At 52.4% G+C, this 26,982-nt stretch overlaps 3 protein-coding genes across 15 annotated transcripts in view; 1 reads left to right on the plus strand and 2 right to left on the minus strand.

The window, feature by feature from the left end:
• CALR3 (calreticulin 3) overlaps positions 1–355 on the minus strand; it is a 57,058-nt gene extending 56,703 nt beyond the window's left edge. For 3 of the 4 annotated variants that reach the window (XM_054673104.2, XM_063801314.1, XM_016935402.3), the window contains exon 1: positions 1–355. In XM_054673104.2, coding sequence (XP_054529079.1) covers positions 1–91 — 91 coding nt within the window. In that variant the 5' untranslated portion in view covers positions 92–355. The other variant, XM_016935403.2, reaches the window with a different exon arrangement.
• On the plus strand, positions 196–25,353 carry C19H19orf44 (chromosome 19 C19orf44 homolog). 9 transcript variants are annotated; one of them, XR_008540964.2, is made up of 9 exons: positions 196–427; positions 4,759–5,518; positions 7,034–7,349; positions 10,673–10,746; positions 13,489–13,978; positions 17,007–17,102; positions 18,479–18,645; positions 21,124–21,341; positions 24,097–25,353. XR_008540964.2 is itself a non-coding variant. In XM_016935399.4 (9 exons), exons 2-8 carry the CDS (start codon positions 4,760–4,762, stop codon positions 21,299–21,301), a joined length of 1,974 nt encoding a protein of 657 aa, XP_016790888.2. In that variant the 5' UTR covers positions 196–427; position 4,759; the 3' UTR covers positions 21,302–21,341; positions 24,097–25,353. The 9 variants fall into 9 exon arrangements, 2 of the variants coding, with proteins under 2 accessions (XP_016790888.2, XP_016790889.2); XR_008540965.2 differs by lacking the exon at positions 24,097–25,353 and adding an exon at positions 22,003–22,615; XM_016935399.4 differs by having other exon boundaries at positions 21,230–21,341.
• The window catches only part of CHERP (calcium homeostasis endoplasmic reticulum protein), a 24,386-nt gene continuing 19,297 nt past the window's right edge, over positions 21,894–26,982 (minus strand). For both annotated transcript variants that reach the window (XM_016935398.4, XM_016935397.4), the window contains exons 12-17: positions 25,505–25,638; positions 24,810–24,896; positions 24,367–24,510; positions 24,152–24,268; positions 23,622–23,716; positions 21,894–23,353 (exon numbers count right to left, since the gene is read on the minus strand). In XM_016935398.4, the coding sequence (XP_016790887.1) occupies positions 23,160–23,353; positions 23,622–23,716; positions 24,152–24,268; positions 24,367–24,510; positions 24,810–24,896; positions 25,505–25,638 (771 nt within the window). In that variant the 3' untranslated portion in view covers positions 21,894–23,159. The remainder of the gene's footprint in view (positions 23,354–23,621; positions 23,717–24,151; positions 24,269–24,366; positions 24,511–24,809; positions 24,897–25,504; positions 25,639–26,982) is intronic.

Genomic DNA, 26,982 nt, shown 5'->3' on the forward strand with positions numbered 1-26,982 from the left:
CTCCGTCTAGAAATTCCTCTTGGAAATAGACGGTAGCCAGCGCCACTCGCAGCACGCATATGGCCCACAGCTGGACCAAAGCCCGGGTCATGGGGGCGTGCACTGCGCTTCCGGTCGCCGCCACCCCTTAGCTCCCAGCTCTCTCTGCGGCTCTTCAGGCGCGTCCCGAAACTACAACTCCCGTCACAACTCGCGATTATGACCTGAGGGTCCCATTGGTCGCTGCGGCGCGGGGCACGTTGGGCCCGCCCCGGAACTACCGCTCCCATGACACCCCGCGATTGTGATTCGGGGCGCCATTGGTCTGCGGGGCGCGGTGCTTCCCGGGAGATGTAGTCTCTTCTGCTCTGGCTCTGTTGCCCAGGGCAACCGCTCCCTCAGGCCTGAATGTGGCGGCTGCCTCTGCGAATGGACGGCGTGGGAGGAGGTCGGCAGGGCTGGTGGGGAGGTGACCTGGCTGGGCGTCCGGGCTCGCGAGGGGGATACGGGGAAATGGGGCCTTCTCCGGGGCTGAGCTGGTTGGGCGGCTGCAGGATGGTCCCGCGCCTCAGTTTCCCTGTCTGGGGTCTATTGGAGCGTGGTCCTGCGCGGGTCGCTTCATAGCTGGGGAGAAGAGCAGAATGGTCTGAGGGGCGCCAGGGTCTTCAAATTTTGGTTTGTTGATTTGTAACAACTTTATTGAGCCTTCATTTACATACCATAGTGTTCGCCACTTTTAAGCTGACGACTCCGTTATTTTTAGTAAATCTACAAAGTTGTGAAGCCGTCGCCACCATCCAGCTCATCCAGCTTTAGAACTTTGCGTCAGGCCGGGCGCGGTGATTCACGCCTGGAATCCCAGCACTTTGGGAGGCAGAGGCGGGAGGATCACTTGAGGCCAGGAGATCCAGACCAGCCTGGGCAACATGGCGAGACCCCATCTCTAAAAAAGATAAAAATAAAAAATTAGCCAGGTGTAGTGGCACGCGCCTGTAGTCCCAGCTACTCGGGATGTTGAGGCAGGAGGGAGGATTGCTTGTGTCCAGGAGGTCAAGGGCTGCTGTGAGCTGTGATCATGCCACTGCACTCCGGCTAATTTTTTGTATTTTTAGTAGAGATGGGGTTTCACCATGTTTGCCACGCTGGTCTCGAACTCCTGACCTCACGTAATCTGCCAGCCTTGGCCTCCCAAAGTGCTGGGATTATAGGCATGAGTCACAGCACTGGCCCGATCTGCTTTCTGAGTTTATTGGTTTGCCTTTTCTTGACAGTTCTTACAAATGAAATGATAGGGTGTGTGGAGTTTAGTGTCTGGCTACTTTCTTTTTTCTTTCCTTTTTTTTTTTTTTTTTTTTTGAGACAGATTCTCGCTCTGTTACTTAGGCTGGAGTGCAATGGTGCGATCTCGGCTCACTGCGAACTCTGCCTCCCAGGTTCAAGCAATTCTCCTGTCTCAGCGTCCTGAGTAGTTGGGATTACAGGCGCATGACACCACGCCCCGCTAATTTTTGTATTTTTAGTAGAGACGGGGTTTTACCATGTGTGTCAGGCTGGTCTCGATCTCCTGACCTCGTGATCCGCCCGCCTTAGCCTCCCAAAGTGCTGGGATTACAGGCGTGAGCCACCGCGCCCGGCTTGGCTACTTTCCCTTAGCATGATGTATTTGAGATTCCTGCGTGCTGTTATATTAGTATTTGTTTTTTAAATTGCTGAACAGTATTCCACTGTATGGATGGACCATAGTTTGTAATCCATTCACTAATTAATGGATAGTTACATTGTTTTCTGTTTTAGTCTACTAGGAGTAATAAATATTATGGGGCCAGGTATGATGATGTGGGATTGTAATCTCAGCATTTTGGGAGGCTGAGGCTGCGGATCTCTAGAACCCAGGAATCTGAGAACAGCCTGGGCAACACAGTGAGACCTTGTTTCTACAAAAAGTTAGCTAGGCATGGCAATGTGTGTCTGTAGTCCCAGCTACCCAGGAAGCTGAGGTGGGAGGATCGCGTGACCCCGGGAGGTCGAGGCTGTAGTGAGCCATGATAACACCACTGCACTCAGCCTGGGCAACAGAGTGAGAGCCTGTCTCAAAACAAAACAAAACTATTACGAACATTTGCATACATTTGCATTTCTCTTGGGCCACATGGGAGTGGAATTCCTGGATCACATGGTAACTCTATGTCTAACCTTTTGAGGAACCAACTGTTTTCCACATTGAGGACTACATCATTTTACAATTCCCCCAACAACATATGAGGGTTCCAATTTCTTTATTTTTTTTAGAGATAGGGTCTTGCCCTATCATCCGGGCTGGAGTCCAGTGGCACGATCATAGCTCACTGCAGCCTCAAACTCCTGGGCTCAAGCAATCCTCCCACCTCAGCCTCCCGAGTAACTGGGACTACAGGTGTGTGCCATCACACCCAGCTAATTTTTTCATTTTTTGTAGAGATGGAGTCTCCCTATGTTGCCCAGGCTGGTCTCGAACTCATGGGTTCAAGCAGTCCTCCCATCCTGGCCTCCCAAAGTGCTGGGATTACAGGTGTGAGCCACTGTGGGCTTCAATCTGTTCACTTCCTCACTGACACTTGTTACGTGTATTTTTGATTATAGCCATGCTAGGGGATGTGAAGTAGTAGCTCCTCATGGTTTTTTTCTTTTTTTTTTTTGAGACGGAGTCTCTCTCTTTTGCCCAGGCTGGAGTGCAATGGCGCTATCTCGGTTCACTGCAAGCTCTGCCTCCTGGGTTCATGCCATTCTCCTGCCTCGGCCTCCTGAGTAGCTGGGACTACAGGCGCCCACCACCGCGCCCGGCTAATTTTTTGTGTTTTTAGTAGAGACGGGGTTTCACTGTGTTAGCCAGGATGGTCTCGATCTCCTGACCTCATGATCCGCCCACCTCGGCCTCCCAAAGTGCTGGGATTACAGGCGTGAGCCACCACGCCTAGTCTGTTACTGGCATTTAAATGTTACTGAGCACTTTTTCATGTCCCACACAGAATATATAGGAATCCTATGAGGGTAGTAATTGTTATTTTTACAGATGAGCAGGCTGACACAGAGTGATTAAGTAACTTGCCCAGGGTCACATAGACCAGGAAGTCTGCATTATTTCTGCCAGGCATATTTTTCTGTTCTCTGACCCCTGTGGTCAGTCCTGTGCTGGGCACTCCTAGTACAGGGTAGTTAAGATAGGAACAAGCAAATAAGTTTATTAGGGAAACAGATTGTTAAATAGGAATCATAATTCATTCTTGTATAGAATCTTTTTTTTTTCTTTTTTTTTGAGATGGAGTTTTACTCTGTCACCCAGGCTGGAGTGCAGTGGCGCAGTCTCGGCTCACTGCAAGCTCCGCCTCCCGGGTTCATGCCATTCTCCTGCCTCAGCCTCTGGAGTAGCTGGGACTACAGGCACCCGCCACCACGCCCGGCTAATTTTTTTGTATTTTTAGTAGAGACGGGGTTTCACCGTGGTCTCGATCTCCTGACCTCGTGATCCACCCGCCTTGGCCTCCCAAAGTGCTGGGATTACGGGCATGAGCCACCGCGCCCGGCCTGTAGTTTTTCATCTTTTAAAGTCTTTGTAATCTTCGGAAGCCTTTGTAAGTCTTGCAGTGGGTTGTTCATACTCTTTCAGGGGTATATGGGAACTCTGAGAATATGATGAAAGCTCTGATATTTCTACCTAGAAAAATATACACATATGGTAAAGATTTGCTGGCCTGCTGGGGAGCTGTGCCTGTCCATAGCCCCCCTCTTTCCCAGGGTAGCGGTTCTTCTTTTTTTTTTGAGACAGAGTCTCGCTCTGTCGTCCAGGCTGGAGTGCAGTGGTGTGATCTCGGCTCACTGCAACCTCCACCTCCCGGGTTCAAGCGATTCTCCTGCCTCAGCTTCCTAAGTAGCTGGGACTACAGGTGGTGCCACCAGGCCCGGCTAATTTTTGTATTTTTAGTAGAGACGGGGTTTCACCATGTTGATCAGACTGGTCTTGAACTTATGACCTCGTGATCCACCCACCTCGGCCTACCAAAGTGCTGGGATTATAGGCATGAGCCACCACGCCTGGCGCTTGGCTAATTTTTGTATTTTTAGTAGAGATGGGGCTTTGCCATGTTGGCCAGGCTGGTCTCGAACCCCTGGGCTCAGGTGATCTGCTTGCCTTGGCCTCCTAAACTGCTGGCATTATAGGTGTGAGCCACTGAGCCCAGCCATTGGTAATGGTTCTTACACTAAGTGAAATCTGATTTTCTGGTGGCTTGTTAAATACAGGGATACCTCGATTTTCACACGTCACCTTATTGCTCTTTCAGGTAATTTGTCTTTTCTTTTTTCTTTTTCTTTTTTTTTTTTTTTAGACAGGGTTTCACTCTGTAGCCCAGGCTAGAGTGCAGTGGCAGGCATGGTGGTGTGTACCTGTAGTCCCAGCTACACAGGAGGCTGAGGCAGGAGGATCACTTGAGCCTGAGAGGTTGTGCACCACCACATCCAGCTAATTTTTGTATTTTTAGTAGAGACGGGGTTTCACCATGTTTGCCAGGATGGTCTCAATCTCTTGACATCGTGATCCACCTGCCTCCGCCTCCCAAAGTGCTGGGATTACAGGTGTGAGCCACTGCACCCAGCCTGGTCATTTTCATTGTCATCCTTGGGCTTGAAGGGAAGACTGTGGCTGGGTTGCAAAAGACAGTGTGAGCTTTAGCCAAGTAGGAGCCATTGAATGCTCAATACAAACAGCAGGTACTCTTATGCAAAATTGCTCCTCTTCCTCCACAGAATGGCTTCTGCAAGGAAAGCCAGCCGTCCCATGCGTGATGTTTTTGGTGACTTCAGTGATGTTTCCTTGGAAGATTCAACAATGGAAGAAATCAGAAACTTCCAGATCAGTAGAAATCTTACCAAAATAGCACCTGGTCATAGCAGATTTCTAAAAAGAAACCAAACTCTAGATGAGAAACACTTACTCCTGAAAGAGAACCCTGTGCTGGGGAGTGGACCCAGGCTTGCCTCATGTAGACCGCCCACCACTGCCTCCAGGATCCGAGCCAATGCCGCACTCATGAAGCTGGCCCAGCTGGAAACCCGGATCATGAATCGGAAGCTGCAGAGGAATTTGTCTGACACGGAATCTGACTCAATGACCGCCGATGCCGGTCTTCCAAAGAGAGCTGACAGAATCCTCTCCGGGGGTGCACTCGAACTCGCGTCCCAGAACACAGACAAAACTTCCCAGAATCAAGCCCGTGAACTTCCTGTCACCGAAAATAATGCACAGAACGCGAAGGTCAGTAGGTTTCTAAAGAAGAAACAAGCACCTGTTGAAAACATATCCCCTGAAGCACCTGCTGGGAAAGAGAGGACTTTGCAAACCCCCAAACAGAAAGAACCTGCTAGAACATTTGATTCTCCAGACAGTGACGAAGAAGAAATGAAAGTATTGCTAGGAAGCTTGATGGACTTTTCTAGAGAAAAAAACACGAATCAAGGCTTCAGCAGCGCTAACGTCAGCGAGGAAGAAGAAAGAAAACTATTTTCGGTAAGTTTTTTTTTTTTTTTGGTAAATTTATTTTAATTTATTTAATTTAATTTTTTTTTTTGAGATGGAGTTTTGCTCTTGTTGCCCAGGCTGGAGTGCAATGGCACAATCTCTGCTCACCGCAACCTCCACTCCTAGATTCAAGTGATTCTTCTGCCTCAGCCTCCCGAGTAGCTGGAATTACAGGCATGCACCACCATGCCCAGCTAATTTTATGTGTTTAGTAGAGATGGGGTTTCTCCATGTTGGTCAGGCTGGTGTTGAACTTCCGATCTCAGGTGATCTGCCCGCCTCAGCCTCCCAAAGTGCTGGGATTACAGGCATGAGCCACCATGCCTGGCCGGTGACTGGCTACTTTTTTGTTTTTTGTTTTTTTTTGGAGACCAAGTTTCGCTCTTGTTGCCCAGGCTAGAGTGCAGTGGCGTGATCTCGGCTCACCGCAACCTCCACCTCCCGGGTTCAAGTGATTCTCCTGCCTCAGCCTTCCTGAGTATCTGGGATTACAAGCATGCACCACCATGCCTGGCTAATTTTGTATTTTTAGTAGAGACGGGGTTTCTCCATGTTGATCAGGCTGGTCTCCAACTCCTGACCTCAGGTGATTTGCCTACCTCAGCCTCCCAAAGTGCTGGGATTACAGGTGTGAGCCAGTGTGCGTGGCCTATTTGTGGAATATTTTCTTTCTTTCCTTTTTTTTTTTTTTTTGAGATGGAGTCTCACTCTGTCGCCAGGCTGGAGTGCAGTGGCCTGATCTCGGCTCACTGCAACTTCTGCCTCCTGGGTTCAAGCAATTCTTTTGCCTCAGCCTCCCGAGTAGCTGGGATTACAGGAGCATACCACCACGCCCAGCTAATTTTTGTATTTTTAGTAGAGATGGGGTTTCATCCTGTTGGCCGTGATGGTCTCGATCGCTTGACCTCGTGATCTGCCCGCCTCGGCCTCCCAAAGTGCCGGGATTTACAGGCGTGAGCCACCACGCCCAGCCTTGTGGAATTATTTTCTACTCCCAACATTATCTTACCTAAATATTGTACTGTGACTTTCAGAAATGAAGAGAGAAAGGGGATGCAGTAAGAGAAAAATGTGATACCTGCGGTCTTGGTCTCATGCTCCCCGCTAATTGCACTGTCTGTTTAACCATAAGAACTTAGGTATCAGCCAGGTGTGGTGGCTCACACCTGTAATCCCAGGGTTTTGGAAAGCTTAAGTGGGTAGATTGCTTCAGCTGTGGTCAAGGCCAGTCTGGGCAACATGGCAAAACCCATTCCTACAAAAAAAAAAAAAAAAAAAAAAAATTAGCCAGGTGTGGTGGCACATACTTGTAGTCCTAGCTGCTTGGGAGGCTGAGGTGAGAGGATTGCTTGAGCCCAGGATGTCGAGGCTACAGTGAGCTATTGAGCCACTGCCCTCCAGCCTAGGCAACAGAGTGAGACCCTTTCTCAAAAAAACCAAAAAACAAAAAAACAAAAAACCTTAGTTGTCATAAGTTTGTTAATTTCAAGTGTTTTATATCAGGTCCCATCTCAACTGAGAGCATTTACTGTACCCAGCGTGGAACTCTCCAGGGCAAAGCCTTCTCAGACATCACACCTGCCAACCTCCCTGGCAGCAGACAGAACCCTTCACAGCACTCGCTCAAGAGCAGACTACCCACAGAGTCACGTTTCCGGTGACACCGCCTCCCACACGCCGTCAGTTTCCATCACAGGCGCCTTTTCAAACTCAGTGTCTTTAAAGATGGGGCATGTCAAGCTTGTGTCCTCCCCGGGAAGGAGTGAGGCTGAGACTGTGGACGAGCCAGTCTCAGAAGGTGCTGATGACAGCCTCGACGGTAATCCCAGTCCCGGTGCAAAGCCAGTACCTTGGGCAGGAAGGGTGGGGCCACCTTTAGAGTCCCTGACGCAGTGGTCATGGGGCATTGCCACAGGCAGGGAGTTTTGAGTCGCATCTCACACTCAGCTTTCTAACTTTCTTGTCTGGTTGAGGGTCCAAGTCCAATTTTTGTGCTATCTTTATTTATTTATTTAATTCTGAGACAGGGTCTTGCTCTGTCGCTCAGGCTGGGGTGTAGTGGGCATGATCAGGGTTCACTACAGCCTCAACCTCCCAGGCTCAAGCAATCCGCCTGCCTCAGCCTCCTGACCAGCTGGGACCACAAGCGTGTGCCACCACACCGGGCTAATTTTTGTACTCTTTGTGGAGACCAGGTTTCACCATGTTGTCCAGGCTGATCTTGAGTTCCTGGCCTTAGGTGATCTGCCTGCCTTGGCCTCCCAAAGTGCTGGGATTACAAGTGTGAGCCACCACACCTGGCTTACCAACTCATCTCTTGAGTCAATTTAAACCTGTTGGAAGCTGTTGGAGGCTAGGCCTGGTGGCTCACGCCTGCAATCCCAGTGCTTTGGAAAGCCTAGGCAGGAGGAGTTTGAGACCAGCCTGGCAACATGGTGAAACCCTGTTTTTACAAAAAATACAAAAATTAACTGGGTGTGGTTGTGTGCACCTGTAGTCCCAGCTACTGGGGAGGCTGAGGCAGGAGGATCGTTTGAGCCTGAGAATTGGAGCCTGCCTGGGAATTGGAGGCTGCGGTGAGCTATGAACACACCACTGCACTCCAGCCTGGGTGACAGAGCAAGACTCCATCTCTAAAAAAATATTTTTTTAAACCCAAAAACCTGTTGGGGCACCAGAATCTCCACAGAGAACCCCACACTCCTGGGTCCCGGCACACACTTGGTTCAGGCACTGGCCTCCATCCTAAGGTTCTGCGGTGCCTTTGACTTGCTGTACTATTTTTTTGTTTTTTAGAACTCTTCTTTTCAGAACTCACAGTCTATTAACTTGCTGTAAATGACAACATAGGATGCTTTGGGGCCATGTCTCAGGTCTGCCCCTGCTCCACAGTCTTCCCACTCTTTCCCCCCAGCTGGCTGGCTGCCCTGCCACCTCCCACCCCTTACACCACACACGTACTTCTCAGCAACTTCCAACAGTGCACTCTGATCAGCTGCTAATCTGTCTAGACCAGGGGCTAGCAGGCCTGTCTTCTGTCTGTTTTGTTTGTTTGTTTGTTTGTTTTTTTGAGATGTTGCCTAGGCTGGAGTGCAGTGGCGTGATCTCAGCTCACTGTAATCTCTGCCTCCCAGGTTCAAGTGATGCTCCTGTCTCAGCTTCCCAAGTAGCTGGGACTATAGGCGCACGCCACCACGCCTGGCTAATTTTTTGTATTTTTAGTGGAGACGGGATGGGGTTTCACCATGTTGGTGAGGCTGGTCTTTTTTTTTTTTTTTGAGATGACATCTCGCTCTGTCACCCAGGCTGGAGTGCAATGGCGTGATCTTGGCTCACTGTAACCTCCGCCTCCCGGGTTCAAGCGATTCTCCTGCCTCAGCCTCCCAAGTAGCTGGGACTACAGGTGCCCACCACCATGCCCAGCTAATTTTTATACTTTTAATAGAGACAGGTTTTCACCATGTTGGCCAGGATGGTCTCGATCTCTTGACCTTGTGATCCGCCTGCCTCCGCCTCCCAAAGTGCTAGGATTACAGGCGTGAGCCACCGTACCTGGTGGTCAGGCTGGTCTTGAACTCCTGACCTTGTGATCTGTTCTCCTCAGCCTCCCAAAGTGCTGGGATTACAGGCATGAGCCACTGTGCCCGGCCCTGTCTTCTGTCTGTTTTTTTTTTTGACAGAGTTTTGCCCTTGTTGCCCCGGCTGGAGTGCAATGGCGTGATCTTGGCTCACTGCAACTTCCGCCTCCGAGATTCAAGCAATTCTCCTGCCTCAGCCTCTCGAGTAGCTGGGATTACAGGCTCTTGCCACCACGCCCAGCTAATTTTTCTATTTTTAGTAGAGACGGGATTTCAACATGTTGGCCAGGCTGGTCTTCGACTCCTGACCTGAGGTGATCCACCTGCCTCGGCCTCCCAAAGTGCTGGGATTACAGGCATGAGCCACTGCACCAAGCCTGTCTTCTGTCTTTATAAAGCTTTCTCAGAAGGCAGCCACGCTCCTTCCTTTACACATTGTCTATGGCTGCTTTCACACTATGACATTGGAGCTGAGTCAGTCTGTCCCCAAAAGCTGGAAATTTCCCAGCTAGCCTTTTATTTTTTATCATTGTTATTATCATTATTTGTTATGATTATTATTTTTGAGACGGAGCCTTGCTCTGTCACCCAGGCTGGAGTGCAGTGGCATGATCTTGGCTCACTGCAACCTCCAACTCCGGGTTCAAGCGATTTTCCTGCCTCAGCCTCCTGAGTGGCTGGGACTACAGGCACGTGCCATCAAACTTGGCTAATTTTTGTATTTTTAATAGAGATCGGGTTTCACCATGTTGACCAGGCTGGTGTTGAACTCCTGGCCTCAGTTGATCTGCCCATCTCGGCCTCCCAAAGTGCTGGGATTACAGGCGTGAGCCACCATGCCCGATGATTATTATTATTTTTTAGAGAAAGGGTCTCTCTATGCTCCAGGCTGGAGTGCAGTGGTGTGATCATAGTTCACTGCAGCTTTGAACTGGTCTCAAGAGATTCTCCGGCCTCAGCCTCCTGAGTAGCTGGGACTACAGGCACCCGCCACCACGCCTGGCTAATTTTTTGTATTTTTAGTAGAGACAGGGTTTCATTGTGTTAGCCAGGATGGTCTCGATCTCCTGACCTTGTGATCTGCCCGCCTCGGCCTCCCAAAGTGTTGGGATTACAGGCGTGAGCCACCGCGCCTGGCCATGTCTTCATATCTTTCTAAACATCTGTGGGAGATTAGGCTGGCTGCGGTGGCTCACACCTGTAAACCCAGCACTTTGGGAGGCCGAGGCAGGCGAATCACTTGAGGCCAGGAATTCAAGACCAGCCTGGCCAAATGGTGAAATCTTGTCTGTACTAAAAATAGAAAAATTAGCCGGGCGAGGTGTCAGGCACCTGTAATCCCAGCTACTCAGGAGGCTGAGGTGAGAGAATCACTTGAACTTGGGAGGCAGAAGTTGTGGTGAGCCAAGATCGTGCCACTGCACTCCAGCCTGGGTGACAGAGTGAGACTCTATCTCAAAAAAAAAAGAAAAGAAAAGAAAAAAGAAATTTGGAAGATTTGTAAAAATTTATGGAGTAAATAAGAGAGTAAATGTAAATGCTTATACTCATTTTTTAATTACAGAGTTTAGAATAAATATTTTATCGCTTGACGGTCTGGCTCCAGCTGTCAGTGAGAACTCCGATTTGGAACAGGAAGTAAGTACAACAAAGTCATTTTTCATGGTCGATTGTTTTTGGCTTCAACTTTTTTTTTTTTTAATTTTTAAAAAATTTAAAAATTGAGGCAGGGTCTCACTATGTTGCCCAGGCCGTCCTCAAACTGGGCTCAAGCAATCCTCCCGATTCAGCCTCCCAAAGTGCTGGGATTACAGGTGTGAGCGACCATGCCTGGCCCAATGTCGATTCTTATGTGGAAAAGCAAGGAATGTTTCATTTAGGCCTATAGTTTTCAACTCTGCCCCCCAGGGGACATTGGCAATGTCTGGTGACATTTTGGCTGTCATGACTAGGGGGTGGGTGACAGATGCCACTGGCATTGTGAGTGGGTGGAGGCCAGGAACACTGCTCCGTATTGTGTAATGCACCGGGTGGCCCCCAGCTGCCAAGAATGTTGTGGCCTCTGATGTCAAGAGTGCAGTAGGTGAGAGACCCTGATTTAGGTGCTAACAGGATGAAGCTACCTTGGTTAGCTGGTGATTAAAGCACATCCCACGTAAAGCCGCCCATGACAACATCTGCACGGAGGCAACACTTCACCAGCCGTATCCAGTCACACTCCCTGTTGTGATTTTTGTCCTGGTGGCCACCAGCACTGTCAGATACACGTGTTGGTTATACACAGTGATGACATTTTATTTTTATTTTAAAATATTTATTGTTTTTATTTTATTATTATTATTATTTTTTTATTTTAAACTTTTTTTTTTTTTTTGAGAGAAGTCTTGTTCTTATCCCCCAGGTTTGAGTGCAATGGCTCGATCTCGGCTCACTGCAACCTCCACCTCCCGGGTTCAAACGATTCTCCTGCCTCTGCCTCCCAAGTAGCTGGGATTAAGTCCCCTGCCACCACGCCCAGCTAATTTTTGTATATTTTAGTAGAGACGGGGTTTCACCATGTTGGCCAGGCTGGTTTCGAACTCCTGACTGCAAGTGATCCACCTGCCTCGGCCCCCCAAAGTGCTGGGATTACAGGCATGAGCCACTGCGCCCGGCCTATTATTATTATTATTATTATTATTATTATTATTATTATTATTTTGAGGCAGAGTCTCGCTCTGCTGCCCAGGCTGGAGTGCAGTGGTGTGATCTCAGCTCACTGCAAGCTCCGCCTCCTGGGTTCACACCATTCTCCTGCCTCAGCCTCCCGAGTAGCTGGGACTATAGGCGCCCACCACCAGGCCCGGATAATTTTTTTTGTATTTTTAGTAGAGATGGGGTTTCACTGTGTTAGCCAGGATGGTCTCGATCTCCTGACCTCGTGATCCGCCCGCCTCGGCCTCCCAGAGTGCAGGGATTACAGGCGTGAGCCACCATGCCCGGCCTTATTATTATTTTTTTGAGACAGAGTCTCGCTCTGTCGCCCAGGCTGGGACTACAGTGGCACAATCTCAGCTCACTGCAACCTCTACCTCCTGGTTTCAAGCAATTCTTGTGCCTCAGCCTCCTGAGTAGCTGGGATTACAGGCACCCGCCACCCTACCCCACTAATTTTTGTATTTTTAGTAGAGATAGTTTCACCATGTTGGCCAGGCTGGTCTCCAACTCCTGACCTCAGGTGATTCACCCACCTCGGCCTCCCAAAGTGCTGGGATTACAGGCATGCGCCACCATGCCTGGCCCAATTTATTTATTTTTGAGACAGGTCTCACTCAGGCTGGAATGCAGTTGGGGGATCATGGCTCCCTTCATCCTCGATGTCCTAGGCTCAAGCAATCCTGCCCAGCCTCCTGAGTAGCTGAGACTACAAGCGTGCACCCATGCCTGGCTAATTTTTTTTTTTTTTGTAGAGATATGGACCGGCTGGGTTGTCCAGGCTGGTCTTGAACTCCCAGCTTCAAGCAATCCTCCTGCCTCGGCCTTTCAAAGTGCCGAGATTACAGGTGTGAGCCATTGCCCCCAGGCATGATGAAGCTTAATTTTTAAAATATTTTTTTTCTTACAGAGGTAGGGTCTTGCTATGTCTCCCAGGCAGGTCTTGAACTCCTGAGCTCAAAGGATCCTGCCGCCTCAGCCACCTAACATTTCATCAGTCCATGATGAAATGTTTTTTTTTTGAGATAGAGTTTTGCTCTTGTTGCCCAGGCCGGAGTGCAATGGTGTGATCTCAGCTCACCATAACCTCTGCCTCCTGGGTTCAAGTGATTCTCCTGCCTTAGCCTGCCGAGTAGCTGGGATTACAGATACGTGCCACCATGTCTGGCTAATTTTGTATTTTTGGTAGAGACGAGGTTTCTCCATGTTGGTCAGGCTGGTTTCAAACTCCCAACCTCAGGTGATCTGCCCGCCTTGGCCTCCCAAAGTGCTGGGATTATAGGCATGAGCCACTGTGCCCGGCTGAAAATTTTTTAATTTTTTTTTTTTTCTTATAGAGGTAGGGTCTTGCTGTGTTGCCCAGGCAGGTCTTGAACTCCTGAGCTCAAAGGATCCTACCGTCTCAACCACCTAAAGTCCTTAAGTCCATGATGAAATGTTAAATGCCATCCACGTGCCACCTAAGCATGCGTCACACCATCAGGATTCCTGCAGCCCCGGGGACATGCCGTACTGAAGATGCCACAGTTCTGTTTAGAATACTCCGTGCCCACATCTAATGAGGACCTGGTGTGTCCCCTTGTCTGCGGGAGTGCCGCAGGTCCCCAGCTCCTAGGAGTGCAGTGTTCCTAGCATGTTGATATTTCCAAAACACTTCCCAGCCACCTCTGCCATTCTTCATTTTAGGAGGAAAGTGCTCAGAGAGAAAAAACAGCTGGCAAAATCTTCAGAGCCGAGGCGTCCACTGGGCAGGATGCCCCGAGGCAGGCCCAGGCGAGGAGCTGGGCATCACAGGGAAAGGCCGCCTCTGCAGAGGGGGATGAGAGCGAGGTCTCGGAGCATCTCAGTGCCAGCTCGGCTTCTGCCATCCAGCAGGACAGCACTTCCAGCATGCAGCCACCATCTGAAGCCCCCATGGTGAACACAGTCAGCTCAGCTTATTCGGAGGATTTTGAAAACTCTCCAAGTCTGACAGCATCTGAGCCAACCGCCCATTCCAAGGAGTCTCTTGACAGAACACTGGATGCTTTGTCTGAATCCTCTTCAAGTGTGAAGACAGACCTTCCGCAAACAGCCGAGTCTAGGAAAAAGTCGGGCAGGCACGTGACAAGAGTGCTTGTGAAGGACACAGCTGTGCAGACGCCAGATCCCGCCTTCACCTACGAGTGGACCAAGGGTAAGCCTTGGGGCCCGTGGGGGCCGGGGCAGCCGGGACAGGAGCTCAGCGTGTGGTTTACAGCATCCTGGGAGACACGTGGGAGAGCTCAGGTTCCTGAGATTTGGGCTCTTGTTATTAATCACCTGGAGGGGTTGGCCAAGCAAGGTGGCTCACGCCTGTAATCCCAGCACTTTGGGAGGCCGAGGCGGGAGGATCACTTGAGGTCAGGAGTTCAAGACCAGTCTGGCCAACACAGGGAACCCTCTTCTCTACTAAAAATACAAAAATTAGCTGGCTGTGGTGGTGTGTTCCTGTAATCCCAGCTACTCAGGAAGCTGAGGCTTGAGAAGAACCCGGGAGGTGGAGGTTGCAGTGAGCTGAGATGATGCCCCTGCACTCCAGCCTGGGTGACAGAATGAGACTCTGTCTCAAAAAAAATAAAAGTCACCTAGGGACCTTGGCTCACCATTTCCTCTTCCATGGACGAGGGACAGCCGCCCTCGTGTGTCCCGATGTCTTCCTAGCCCTGAAGCATTCAGAAGGATCAGAACCAAGGACTAGGGTAGCACCTCCCACAGGATGATTCACGGGGGGACTCCAGCAAGGTCTGGAGACATTATTAGTTGTCACAACTCGGGGTGGGGAATGCTATCGGCATCTGCTGGGTGGAGGCCAGGGGTGCTATTCCACACCCCGCAGTGCACAGGATGCCTTTGTCCTGGAGAATGAACACCCTGGGTGACTTTCCAGATATTTCTCTCTCTCTCTCTCACTCTGTTTTTAGAGATGGGGTCTTGCTATGTTGCCCAAGCTGGAGTACAGTGACCCAATCATAGCTCACTGCAGCCTCAACCTCCCCAGGCTCAGGTGATCCTCCTACCTCAGCCTCCTGAGTAGTAGGATTACAAGCATGCGCCCCCATGCCTGGCTAATTTTTATATTTTTTGTAGAGACAGGGTCTTGCCATATTGCCCAGCCTGGTCTCAAACTCCTGGGCTCAAGCAATCTGTCAGCCTTAGCCTCCCAAAGTGTTGGGATTACAGGCGTGAGCCACTGCACCCGGCCCTGTATCTTTTTTTTTTTTGAGATGGAGTCTCACTCTCTTGCCCAGGCTGGAGTGTAGCGGTGCAATCTTGGCTTACTGCAACCTCCACCTCCTGGGTTCAAGCGATTCTCCTGCCTCAGCCTCCTGAATAGCTGGGATTACAGGTATGTGCCACCACGCCCAGATAATTTTTGTATTTTTAGTAGAGATGGGGTTTCACCATGCTGGCCAGGCTGGTCTCAAATTCCTGACCTCGTGATCTGCCTGCCTTGGCCTCTCAAAGTGCTGGGATTACAGGTGTGAGCCACCGCACCTGGCCCCCTGTATAATTTTAAAATGTTCTTTGTAGAGACAGGGTCTCACTATGTTCCCCAGCCTGGTCTTGAACTCCTGGGCTCAAGTGATCCTTCCACCTGCCCATGTTGGCCCCCCAAGGTGCTGGGACTACAGGCATAAGCCACCATGCCTGGCCTTCGGGCATTTCTCTCATTCCCAGCTTCAGTCTCGGCTCTTGCTGGTGGAAAGGCCCCATTCTTTTAAACATTCCCATGTTATTTTATTTTATATAATTTTATTTTATGAGATGGGGTCTCGCTCTGTTGCCCAGGCTGGAGTGCGGTGGCACAATCTCGGCCCACTGCCTCCTCCACCTCCTGGGTTTCAGCGATTCTCCCACCTCAGCCTCCCCAATAGCTGGGACTAGAGGCGCCTGGCTAATAAACATTCCCTTTTAATATCTCTTTTCTCATCCATATGGCTCTTGACAAGGTAGACTGGATGTGAAAAATGATGTAGTTCCCAGCCTGGCCAATATGGTGAAACCCCGTCTCTACTAAAAATACAAAAATTAGCCTGGTGTGGTGGCGCGCATCTGTAGTCCTAGCTACTCGGGAGGCCGAGGCACAAGAATCGCTTGAAACCAGAAGGTGGAGGTTGCAGTGAGCTGAGATCGTGCCATAGCACCCCAGCCTGGGCGACAGAGTGAGACTCTGTCTCAAAAAAAAAAGAAAAGAAAAGAAAAGAAAAGCAATGTAATTCTCACTGGATCTATTTGTTTTGATTTGGGGGCTTAACCTAACATCAGCCTGACGGGCCCCCCGAGGAGAGGGTGACTGGTGTCTGTTTCTCAGGAGGGAAAGTCAATCACATGGACTGAGTCAAATCACCTTGGAGGTGTTAAATGGTATTTTCAACCTGGGATCTGGGCTCAGAATTGTTTGTGTCTCTCTGCATTTCTGTCCATATTTTTGGCAATTTCGGGATGCTTTCATGAAACACTGGCGAGGCTGTTTTCCTAGACTAGGACTGACAGGGAAAGGAGAAAGAAAAAACAGCAGCCATAAACACGCTGGCCTCAGAGCCCAGAGAACACGCAACATCCTGAGGTCAACAGTGACCCTTAGAAGAAGGGCTGGGAAAGCACATCCTCCACGGCTCTCGACTGCGGCCACCGTGAGCCGGAGCCACCGCTGCACCCAGCTAGGATATCCGTGCCTTGAGCCAAGAAAACCTAGCAGAAAAATGGAGGCAGCCTTGGGAAATACTTGAAAGGGGAAGAGGGTAAAAAAAAGTAAAGAAGGGCTGGGTGCGGTGGCTTACACCTCAGCACTTTCAGAGGCTGAGGCAGGAGGATTGCTTGAGCCTAGGAGTTCAAGACCAGCCTGGGCAACATAGGGAGACCCTGTCTCTACAAAAAATTTTAAAAATTAGCCAGGCGTGGTGGCGCACCTGTAGTCCCAGCTACTTGGGAGACAGATGGGAGGATTACGTGAGCCCAGGAGGCTGTAGTGAGCTGTGATCATGCCGCTGCACTCCAGACTGGGCAATAGAGCAAGACCCTGTCTCAAACCAAAAAAAAAAAAAAAAAATGCAAGAGTGGCGATCACCTTCAGAAAGAGGGAAGAACAAGGTCACGTAGTTTATTCCAGGATCGTATCTGTGGACCCGAAAGTCATTTCTCTGTGTCCTGCCTGCTTACCCCTCTCTTTGTCCCCGAGATAGTGGCCAGCATGGCAGCCATGGGGCCTGCCCTGGGAGGCGCCTACGTGGACCCGACACCCATCGCCAATCATGTTATCAGTGCGGATGCAATAGAAGGTAACAGCCCGGCTCGGGGGATCCTTCCTGTCACATTTTACAGGACTCATTTCACTTGCAGATTCACACCCACTCTGGAGGTGTGGCACCCCTTGCATGCTGGCTTCCAGGGGTCCATTGGGCAGGGATTATTGCAGCCACAGGCACCTGCCATGAGGAGAGAAAAGGTGTGGATGCCCTTGAACCTTCTGTCTCTTGCAAAGAGACACCAATGTCACACAAAACAAGAGGGTGAAGAGTGATGCTTCTGTGCCCTGCACCCCAACAAGGCCACTTTTTTTGTTTGTTCGTTTTGAGACAGTCTCGCTCTGTTGCCCGGGTTGGAGTGCAGTGGCGCGATCTCCACTCACTGGGACCTCTGCCTCCTGGGTTCAAGCGATTCTCCTGCCTCAGCCTCCCGAGTAGCTAGGATTACAGGCACCTGCCACCACGCCCGGCTAATTTTTGTATTTTTAGTACAGACAGGGTTTCTCCATGTTGGCCAGGCTGGTCTCGAACTCCTGACCTCAAATGATCTGCCCACCTTGGTCTCCCAAAGTTCTGGGATCACAGGCCTGAGCCGCCCTGCCTGGCACAAGACCACTTTTGTTTTGTATGTTCCCCTTGGTGGCATTACATCAATAAGCCATAGTTTATTTCCCCCGAAGACATGTATTTGACTGATGCTGAGTTGCACAGCCTGGGTAGACATTCCCTTGCCTCCTGGGCTGAGTCTGTGTGGCCCTCACAAAGGCTCCAGTCCAGCCTGAGGCATGAGGGAGGGGCCCCAGCAGCCATCTTAGAGAGTTTAGTCTTTGTCGAGTCCAGTGGAGCCACTAAAGGCTTGTGATACATGTAGGGGTCCATCTGGTACCTACTATTTTTCTCCCTTTTCAATTTTTTAATTTTTTTTTTTTTTTTGAGACGGAGTCTTGCCCTGTCACCCAGGCTGGAGTGCAGTGGTGTGATCTTGGCTCACTGCAACGTCTGCCTCCCAGGTTCAAGCGATTCTCCTGCCTCAGCCTCCCAAGCAGCTGGGACTACAGGTGTCTGCCACTACACCTGGCTAAATTTTTTTTTTGTTTTTTTAGTAGAGATGGGGTTTCACTATGTTGGCCAGGCTGGTCTCGAACTCCTGATCTCGTGATCCGCCTGCCTCGGCCTTCCAAAGTGCTAGGATTACAGGTGTGAGCCACTGTTGCTTAAACCCAGGAGTTCGAGGCTGCAGTGCGCTGTGATGGCACCACTGTACTCCAGCCTGGGTGGCAGAGCGAGACCCTGTCTCCAGAAAAAAAAAAAAAGATTTCAGAGAGCAGCCTGGCACCTGAGCGGTAGGGGGGGGCTGCAGAATTTGTGGGGCCCCAGCGAAGCCACCGAGTAACGCAGAGCTTGGTCAGCCCTGACCGCTTACAGCCCGGCCGTGCTGGCGCTCCATGATGTGCTGAAGCAGCAGCTGAGCCTGACGCAGCAGTTCATCCAGGCCAGCCGGCACCTGCACGCCTCCCTCCTGCGCTCCCTGGACGCGGACTCCTTCCACTACCACACCCTGGAGGAAGCCAAAGAGGTGAGCGCAGCTCCCCATGGGCAGGGGCAGGGCAGTAGGGGAGCGGCAGCTCCCAGAGGCCGGGCCGAAGGGATGTGGGCCGGGGCCTGGGCTCCAGCGCTCAGCCCAGGGCTGCAGGGATGCAGTGGGGCCATCACCTTCTGTCCCTGTGGAGGGAGCCTCATTTCCTGCCACCCTGTGGCAAAAGCTGGTACAGGGTGGGGTGCTGAGCTCCTGCACCTTGCAGCCAGCCCCGCCTGGGCTGTGTGACCTCAGACTAAAGGGACCTACTGTTCGTGGCACTGTTTTCTCCCATGGGAGGGGTCCTGTCCCTTTCCCTGAGCCTCCTGAGACATCCCCGAGATGGGGCCAGAGGCGGCCCAGCTGTTCTCCTCAGCAATCACCCTCACCTCTTTTTTACCCTCTAAGAATTTTTATCTGATTACCAGCCAGGTGCCGTGGCTCACGCCTGGTGCTTTGGGAGGCTGTGATGGGTGGATCACTTGAGGTCAGGTGTTTGAGACCAGCCCGGCCAACGTGGTGAAGCCCCATCTCTACTAAAAATACAAAAATTAGCCAGGGTGGTGACGGGCGCCTGTAGTCCCAGCTACTCAGGAGGCTGAGGCAGGAGAGTCGCTTGAACCTGGGAGGTGGAGGTTGTAGTGAGCTGAGATCGTGCCACTGCACTCCAGCTCGGGTGACGAGCAAGACTCCGTCCCAAAAAAACTTTTTAAAATCTGATTACCAAAAATTACGTGGCTGTTTTCTGAAAATCTTGTTGCAGAGATGTGTAACCTGCAAGTTCTCCTTAATTTCAGAGGTAACTATTACCAAGCTGATAGATATACTCCTTCAGACTTTTGTATGAACCATAGTATGCCTATTTCTTTTTTTTTTAAATTTTTTTTGACGGAGTTTTGCTCTTGTCGCCCAGGCTGGAATGCAGTGGTGTGATCTCAGCTCACTGCAGCCTTCGCTTCCTGGGATCAAGCGATTCTTCTACCTCAGCCTCTCAAGTAGCTGGGATTACAGGTGCCTGCCACCATGCCCAGCTAATTTTTGGGATTACAGGTGCGAGCCACCATGCCTGGCCACGTATTTCTTTATAGAAATGGCATTATACTATATGCAGTCCTTTATGGTGATCTACTCATAAACTTTTTTTTTTTCTTTTGAGACTGAGTTTCGCTCTTGTTGCCCAGGCTGGAGTGCAATGGTGCAATCTCAGCTCACTGCAACCTCCGCCTCCTGGGTTCAAGTGATTCTCTTACCTCACCTTCCCGAGTAGCTGGGATTACAGGTGCGAATCACCACGCCCAGCTAATTTTCCTATTTTTAGTAGAGACAGGGTTTCTCCATGTTGGTCAGGCTGGTCTTGAACTCCTGACCACAGGTGATCCACCTGCCTCGGCCTCCCAAAGTGCTGGGATTATAGGCGTGAGCCACCGCCCCCTGCTTTAAACATTTTACATAACAAATTTTTCGGTGTTTGTTTATTTCTAAAAAGTGATGTTAAAGGCCAGGTGTGGTGGTTCATTCCTGTAATCCCAGCACTTTGGGAAGCTGAGGCAGGGTGGGTCGCTTGAGCCCAGGAGTTCATGACCAGCGTGGGCAACATAGCAAGACTCCATCTCTATTAAAAAATACAAAAAAACTAGTTTAAGTTTAGCATAGTGGTGTGTGCCTGTAGTCCCAGCTCTCTGGGAGGCTGAGGTGGGAGGGTCACTTGAGCTGGGGAGGTTGAGGCTGTAGTGAGGGAGAAAGCAGGACTCTGTCTCAAACAAACAACCATAATGCAATAATACACAAACCAAATTTAGTAAGTATCAAGGAATATCCAGTGTTGAGATTTCTGCTTGTCTGATTTAAAGTTGTGTGTTTTGTTCCGATTTTGTAATTCGGATCCAAAGTCCATACTACCCGATATGTCCTTTGAGCCTCTTAATCTAGAGCAGCGACCGGTTCTCAATGCTGAGCAGTTGGGGATCCCCTGGAAGCCCTGTGAAAGCGACGCTGGGCCCGCAAGCAGGCGGGGTGGGCCTGGAGCTAGGCGTTTCTCCCACATGCCCCGGGACGCTGCTTTGGAACTGTGCCGAGTCCCCTGCACGCCAGGCCTCTCGTTTCCTTGTGGTTTATCTGCTGAAGAGGGCAGGTTGTGAGTCCCACGGGTCTCTACAATCTCAACTTTGCTCATTGCACCCCTCTGGGGGCTTTGAACTCATGCCTCTGTTGGGCGTCCATCAGCCCATCCGATGCAGGCAGAAGCCATCTGACTGTGCCACCTGGCTGCAGCCCACCATAGCTCCCAGCTGCTTGCTCCAGGCGCTTCTCCCTGATCTCAGCCACTCCAAGGGCACTCACAGGCACCCCTCCCTTTCTCTGTCAGGGCTCACCCCTCACAGGGCTGACCTGGATGTCCCTCTACCCTGTGTTCCCACAGCCCCGTGTGCCAACCTGTCACACACATCCTGTGGTTTTACACTTCTGTCACTCCGACAGGAGCCTGCTGGGGACAGGTGCTGGCTCCACTCCCTCCTCCAGCACCCTGTCTCAGAGTGTACTGAGGTGACGATGGTGATGGCGTGGTCTGTCCTCTGCCTGACAGTACATTAGGTGCCACAGACCTGCCCCACTGACCATGGAGGACGCCCTGGAGGAGGTGAACAAGGAGCTGTGAGCACCAGCAGGTGGAGCTTGACGTGACGTCTTAACAAAAGGTATCCCGTCCTGTGTACTCAGTGCACACACACGCACACAAACACAGAGCTCATCAGTGTCCAAGTGTAACGTTCCGTGGTGGGGGCAGGTGGTACTGGGGTGATGGACACACACACACACACGTCAGCATCCAGGTGTGACATTCCATCGTGGGGCAGGTGGTGCTGCGGTGAGGGCCCCAGACTCCTCTGAGCCAAATCCCAGCTCAGTGACAGCTCTCCCAGCAGCATGCCCAGCTCCGTGACACCACAGGCCAGTGGAAATAGAGTTTCAGTGGAGCTGTCCCCACTCACAGCAGGACAGGGGCCACCAGCCTCTGCAGAGCAGCTCCACCCAGGCAGGTCCTGGCATCCCAGTGAGCCAGAGGGAGACAGGGTAGATGGGAGAAGCCCTGCTCGAGGGTAAGGACATGGGACCAGGTCAGCACGCTGGGGACGCCATGTGAGCCCCTGGACACGGCCTCTGACCCCAGGCTGCACAGCTCAAACCAGGACACGTGTCTCCTCACTCAGCCCGTGCACACTTCTGACTTACACATGTGCGGGAGAAAGGTCTTTAAAAAAAGGCTTTATTTGAAGGCAAAACAATGAAATCCACAAGAAATTACTAACAGCACGTGTTCACGTTTTATCCTGAATCATACATTTTAACAATTCACAGCTACAGGAAATCTAGAACAAAATCAAATATTCATCACGTTGGGTTGAAAAGTTGGAAGATTTTGCATCTTATTGAAAAGAATTTTTCAAAAATGTTTCTGTACAAATGAATGGAATTGCACCAGGCTGCCCATGGACACCAGGTGTGGCCGATTCCCAACGGTCACCCACCAGCTTCTGGCAGGAGCAGCTCCCCTCCTGGCCTCCCCTCCCTTCGGGGGTGTGAAATGAAATGATGGAGCGGAAGGCGCTGGCTGGGGTCGGGCTCCATGCTCTGGATGGGACTGGGCCGTCGCACACGCCAGCCGGTGCAGGGTTCTTCCAAGTGCAAAACTCAAGCAGGGGACGCGACGGGCACAGACTCCGAGGCAGTGCTCGACCTGAAGTGTCTTAGGCTGGTTTCCTGTTAGAATCTTGTTTCGCAGATAACAGCAAATGGCTACATTCCAGAAAAAAAATATCAACTTAAACAACTAAAATAACTGAACTAAGGGCCAGTACGCCTTCGAAGAATTAGGTTTCAGAATCTCACTGGGCCTCCTCTCAGGTCAATATTCTTCTTTCTAGACCTAAACCAAGGAGAGTAAAAATGAAAACCCTGCTTCACTTCGCAAGTCAAGTCAAAGTTTTGTGTTTCTGTTTTTCAATCCGCGGGCAGTCATGGCACTGGGCTTCGGCTTTGTCCCTACACAGCCGAGGGGAAGCCAGGTCAGGGCCGGTGGGTGCGGGGAGCTGGAGGAAGGAGCTGGGGTGCCGGCTCTGGCTCAGGCCAACCCTTCCTGCACATGCTCCTCCTGGAGCCTAGGAGGAGGCTTCAATCTGACTTAGGGCAGATGCACATCCATCCCTTCGTGGCTGAAGAATTTACTCGGGCGGAGGGTCTCGTGTTTTTTGCTTCACTATAAAGGAAAACGAGCCTGGGGCCCTGGTGGCTGCAGCGCCTCCTGGTGTGGTTTGTGGGTGGCACCCGTGCCCTCCACGCCATGGAGCACGGCGTTCCCACTGGGCATGCGCTGGTCTTCCTTCTCTTCCTGTGGCTCTCCACAAGTGGAGACGGTGTGAGAACTGAGCTGTCACTGCAATCTTCCTCTGCCAGTCAGCCAGGAAGGTCCCACAGCTGGCACCGCTGGCCACCGGCGCGGCTCCCGGCACGGGCGCCTACTTACACTCGTCCCTGGCCTTCATGCGGGCGATGAAGGAGTAGCTCTTGTTCCTGCGGTAGTTCTCATAGGGGTCGTCCAGAGCCACGCCCACGCCTTTATACTGGTCCCACTTATCCCGGACGTCCCCGCCCTTGATGGGGTCCTGGATCCCTTGCTCCTTCGCACCGAGGCCGCCTGAGCCGCTCCAGCCTGGAAACAGAGACGCAGTCACAACCACAACAAGGCGGAGGCAGATGGGGGTGCATGTGGGGGGCTGAATGTCCAGACAGACAGTGTAGACATGGGAAATGGGTAGAGAGAACCCGCAGGCCGGCCCTGTCTAGAGGGTCTGGGTGGAGTCAGAACCGGCCTGACTCCATCCATCCCCACATGCATTGAGGAAGAGAAAGCGCTGGTGACTCCCGGGCCCAGCACGCGTGAGGACCCATCCCGTGCCCTCCCCATTCCCTCGCCTTACCCATCTTCACCAGCATCTGATGGCCTTTGTTCTCTTCTCCGAGCCTTGAGTCAGGGATGGGAGGCGCCGAATTAGAACCCAGACCAGCAGAGGAACTAAAATCGAGACAGGTTATTCTTTTTAAGAAGTAACTGAGACATTTATTGGAATGACAGTGATGAGGACACCTCACAGCCGCAGCTTGCGTGCATGCTCACTGTCATCAGGTGACACCGTATGCAGATTTTGCATCTCTACCCGATTATCCTGTCTCAGCTAGATAAGGGGGCTCCAGACGCTGGCCCCCACCCCACGCTCAGCATTGAGAGCAGGACACCTCAAACCCAGATGGTGGTTAGAAAGCAGACCCCAGTTACTGCCTCAGGCTTCGCCAAGTGGCTACTGTGGTGAAGGGTGAGGGGTGCCACTGTCCCCGGGCTAATGCTGGCGGCCTCCTAACACAGTCTCCTAACCACCAATGTTTCCACATTCACAGCAAAGCACCGCAGCTTCCCAGAGTTACCAGCGCAGCACTTAAGACAGGATCTTACGGCGGGGTGGGGCTCCTGGACCGTGACCGGCGTCTTCTTCCTGGGGAGTACGACTTGGACCGGGACCGCGACTGGGACCGGGAGCGGCTTCTGGAGGAGCGCGACCTGCTCCGACTTCTGCAGGGAAGGGTGCCCAAGGGTCAGCAGCAGCCAGGCGTCGTGGGGAGGCCACAGGAAGAGGCCTCAGGCACTGCCCTGAGGCAGCCTCTGCCTACCTAGATCTGGAGCGGGAGTAGGAACGGGAGCAGGAGCGCGACCTTGACCTTGAGTACGAGCCTGAAGACTTGGAGGATCTTGAGTTGGAGCGGGAGGAAGAACGCCCTCGACTCTTGGATCTGCTCCGAGACCTCGAGGGTCCGCTGCGGGGAGAGGCCTGATGATCGGGTGCCCCAGTGGATGGGCTGCACCCAGCCCACCCTGGCCCTCAGGTTCCTAGACCACCCCAGATGCAGGGGCTCTGGCTGTGGATGTGGCGCCATAGCCACAGCAACGGTACCAAGTTCCTAAATAGTGTGGCCGAGCCTGCTGCTGTGTGAATTTAGGCCATAGGCACAGGCTGTGTGAGGGCGGACGTGATGAGCGTATCTGGGGTCTGCTCCCACCCATCACAAGCTGTGGACCCTGGCCCCCCGGCCACTGCAGACATCTGCGCTTTTACCTGTTCCTCTTCTCCTGGCCTTTCCTCCGCCGGGCCCGCATTTTTGCTCGGAAGAACTCATAGAGGCCGTTCTGCTCCCAGCCTTCACTGTAAGACACGGCATTCCGTGTGTGACCACGTGACACCCACCCACAAGGAACTCGTGAAAAAGTCATCAGGAGTTAATCCACAGAACCTTGGAGAGTACATGGCCCTGTGGCTGTGGGCTCCGAGCATGGGCGCAGTAGAGCTTGGGTCAGTGTTCCCACAGGGCTGTCCTCCTGCAGCCCAGTGGCTCCTCTGGTGCCCATGCCCTTGCCGCCCTGCTGTTCTGCTGAGGTGGTGGGGACCCATGGTCTGTGGAACTGGGAAACAGGAACACTGACTCATGGGTGGACGGGCCTGCAGCCCAGCACAGGAAGGAGGAGTGACCACTGGGAAGGGTGGGCTGAGGGCCCTGTGGCAGCCGGCTGCTTGAGAAGTGCCGCCGTGCCACACCTTCCCTAAGTTCTTCTGATGTGTCTCCATTAAAACGCCCTTCATTGAGGGCCACGTGTGTGCTGTGCCTCTGACACACACTTGTCACTCAGGCGGGGGGAGGGCAGTTTCTCCTGAGGGACAGCCACATTTTCTAGCCTGGGCAGAAGGTGTGGTTGCAGGGAGCGGGGAGAGGGGACAGAGGCCTCCCGCCCACCCCACTGACCTGGGCCCCTTACCTGTTCCTGGGCCTGTCGTGGGACGGGGGGCTGTAGAAGGCCTCCACTGCAGCCAGCAGCCTCTCGCTGGGTGGCATGGGGGGTGGGAGGCGGATGTCTTTAGGGTCCAAAGGCTTGTACTCGTGATCTTCCAGCTGCAGCAGAGAACCCAGCTGTCACCATGCCTGGGCAGAGCCCTCTCAGGCCCACCCAGGGTCTGCAGGGAGTGGGGTCAGGGCAGGGCCCAGGTTCAGTGTCAAGGGTACCCTGGGCACCAGAGCTCCTCATGCTTCCCTCTTGGGGATCCCACTCTCTTGTAGGACCTCAGCCACACCAACCATGGTGGGTCATAGCTGCTCTGAGGCTGATGACAGTCACAGGGTTCTCTCTTCAGAAAATCACCCACAGGGGACATGGTCTCCAAACTCAGGTGACCTGAACACCCTCTGGTTTATTCACAGACATGCAGCGGGCCCCTCACGTCACCCTTTGCTTGCAATGCCTACCCTGGGCACCCCCTCAGAACAGCCTCAGCCCCCGCCCTGGAGCCCCCTGGCCTGTCTCCTTCTTCTGCTCCGTCTCTGTCCTCCTGTTGAGGCCCTGCCCTGCCTGGCTTGCCTGGGCCCCCGCCCGCAGCTCTCCCTGCTGCCCATGGCTCCATGAAGTCTGCCTGGACTTCAGGTGCATGTGCCTGAGGGGGGATGGGAAGTGGCAGTGGCCAGCATGCCCTTGGAGGCCCCGAGCCCCAGCCCTGGCCTCCCCAACCCCCCCCTTTTTTTTTTTGAGACGGAGTCCTGCTCTCGCCCAGGCTGGAGTGTAGTGGCGTGATCTCGGCTCAGTGCAAGCTCCGCCTCCCGGGTTCACGCCATTCTCCTGCCTCAGCCTCCTGAGCAGCTGGGACTACAGGTGTCTGCCACCACGCCTGGCTAATTTTTTGTATTTTTTAATAGAGACGGGGTTTCACTGTGTTAGCCAGGATGGTCTCGATCTCCTGACCTCGTGATCCGCCCGCCTCGGCCTCCCAAAGTGCTGGGATTACAGGCGTGAGCCACTACGCCTGGCCAGACCTGGCCCCTTCTTGCCTCACCTCTTGCCCTATGCTCCGGCCACCCCACAGTGGTACCAGCTGCTGCCAGCCCTGCCCGGCTTCTCCAGGGCCACCCCCCTCCCTGTGTGCTTGGTAGGCACAGCTCACAGGTGACTCCTTCTAAGACATTCCCTCCATCAGCAGCCCTGGGACAAGGTGCTTCTGAGGCCCTGGACCAAGAAGGACGAAGAGAGGACTCGAGCCTCATAGCCCAGCTAGCCCCACATGGCTGAAGCTCCCTGTGGTGGGAGGGATAGGACGGGCAGGGCAGGGCAGACATGGTGTCGCTTACAGCCACACCGTGCTACTCCGGTTCGGCACCTCCCACTGACGGATCAGGGTCCCTAGGGAGTGGGAGATGAAGGGGAGCCCCGGGAGGCACCCGGTCCCGTGCATTCACTTTTCACAAGGA

This window comes from Pan troglodytes, chromosome 20 (genome assembly GCF_028858775.2).
Source record: "Pan troglodytes isolate AG18354 chromosome 20, NHGRI_mPanTro3-v2.0_pri, whole genome shotgun sequence".
NCBI classification, from domain to species: domain Eukaryota; kingdom Metazoa; phylum Chordata; class Mammalia; order Primates; family Hominidae; genus Pan; species Pan troglodytes.

Bases quoted from the DNA above. Each gene is read 5' to 3' on its own strand.
- C19H19orf44 (XM_016935399.4), top strand. From the start codon at position 4,760: ATGGCTTCTGCAAGGAAAGCCAGCCGTCCCATGCGTGATGTTTTTGGT. The intron at 5,519-7,033 runs GTAAGTTTTTTT...GTTTTATATCAG, and splicing joins AAGAAAGAAAACTATTTTCG to GTCCCATCTCAACTGAGAGC. The intron at 10,747-13,488 runs GTAAGTACAACA...TCTTCATTTTAG, and splicing joins ACTCCGATTTGGAACAGGAA to GAGGAAAGTGCTCAGAGAGA.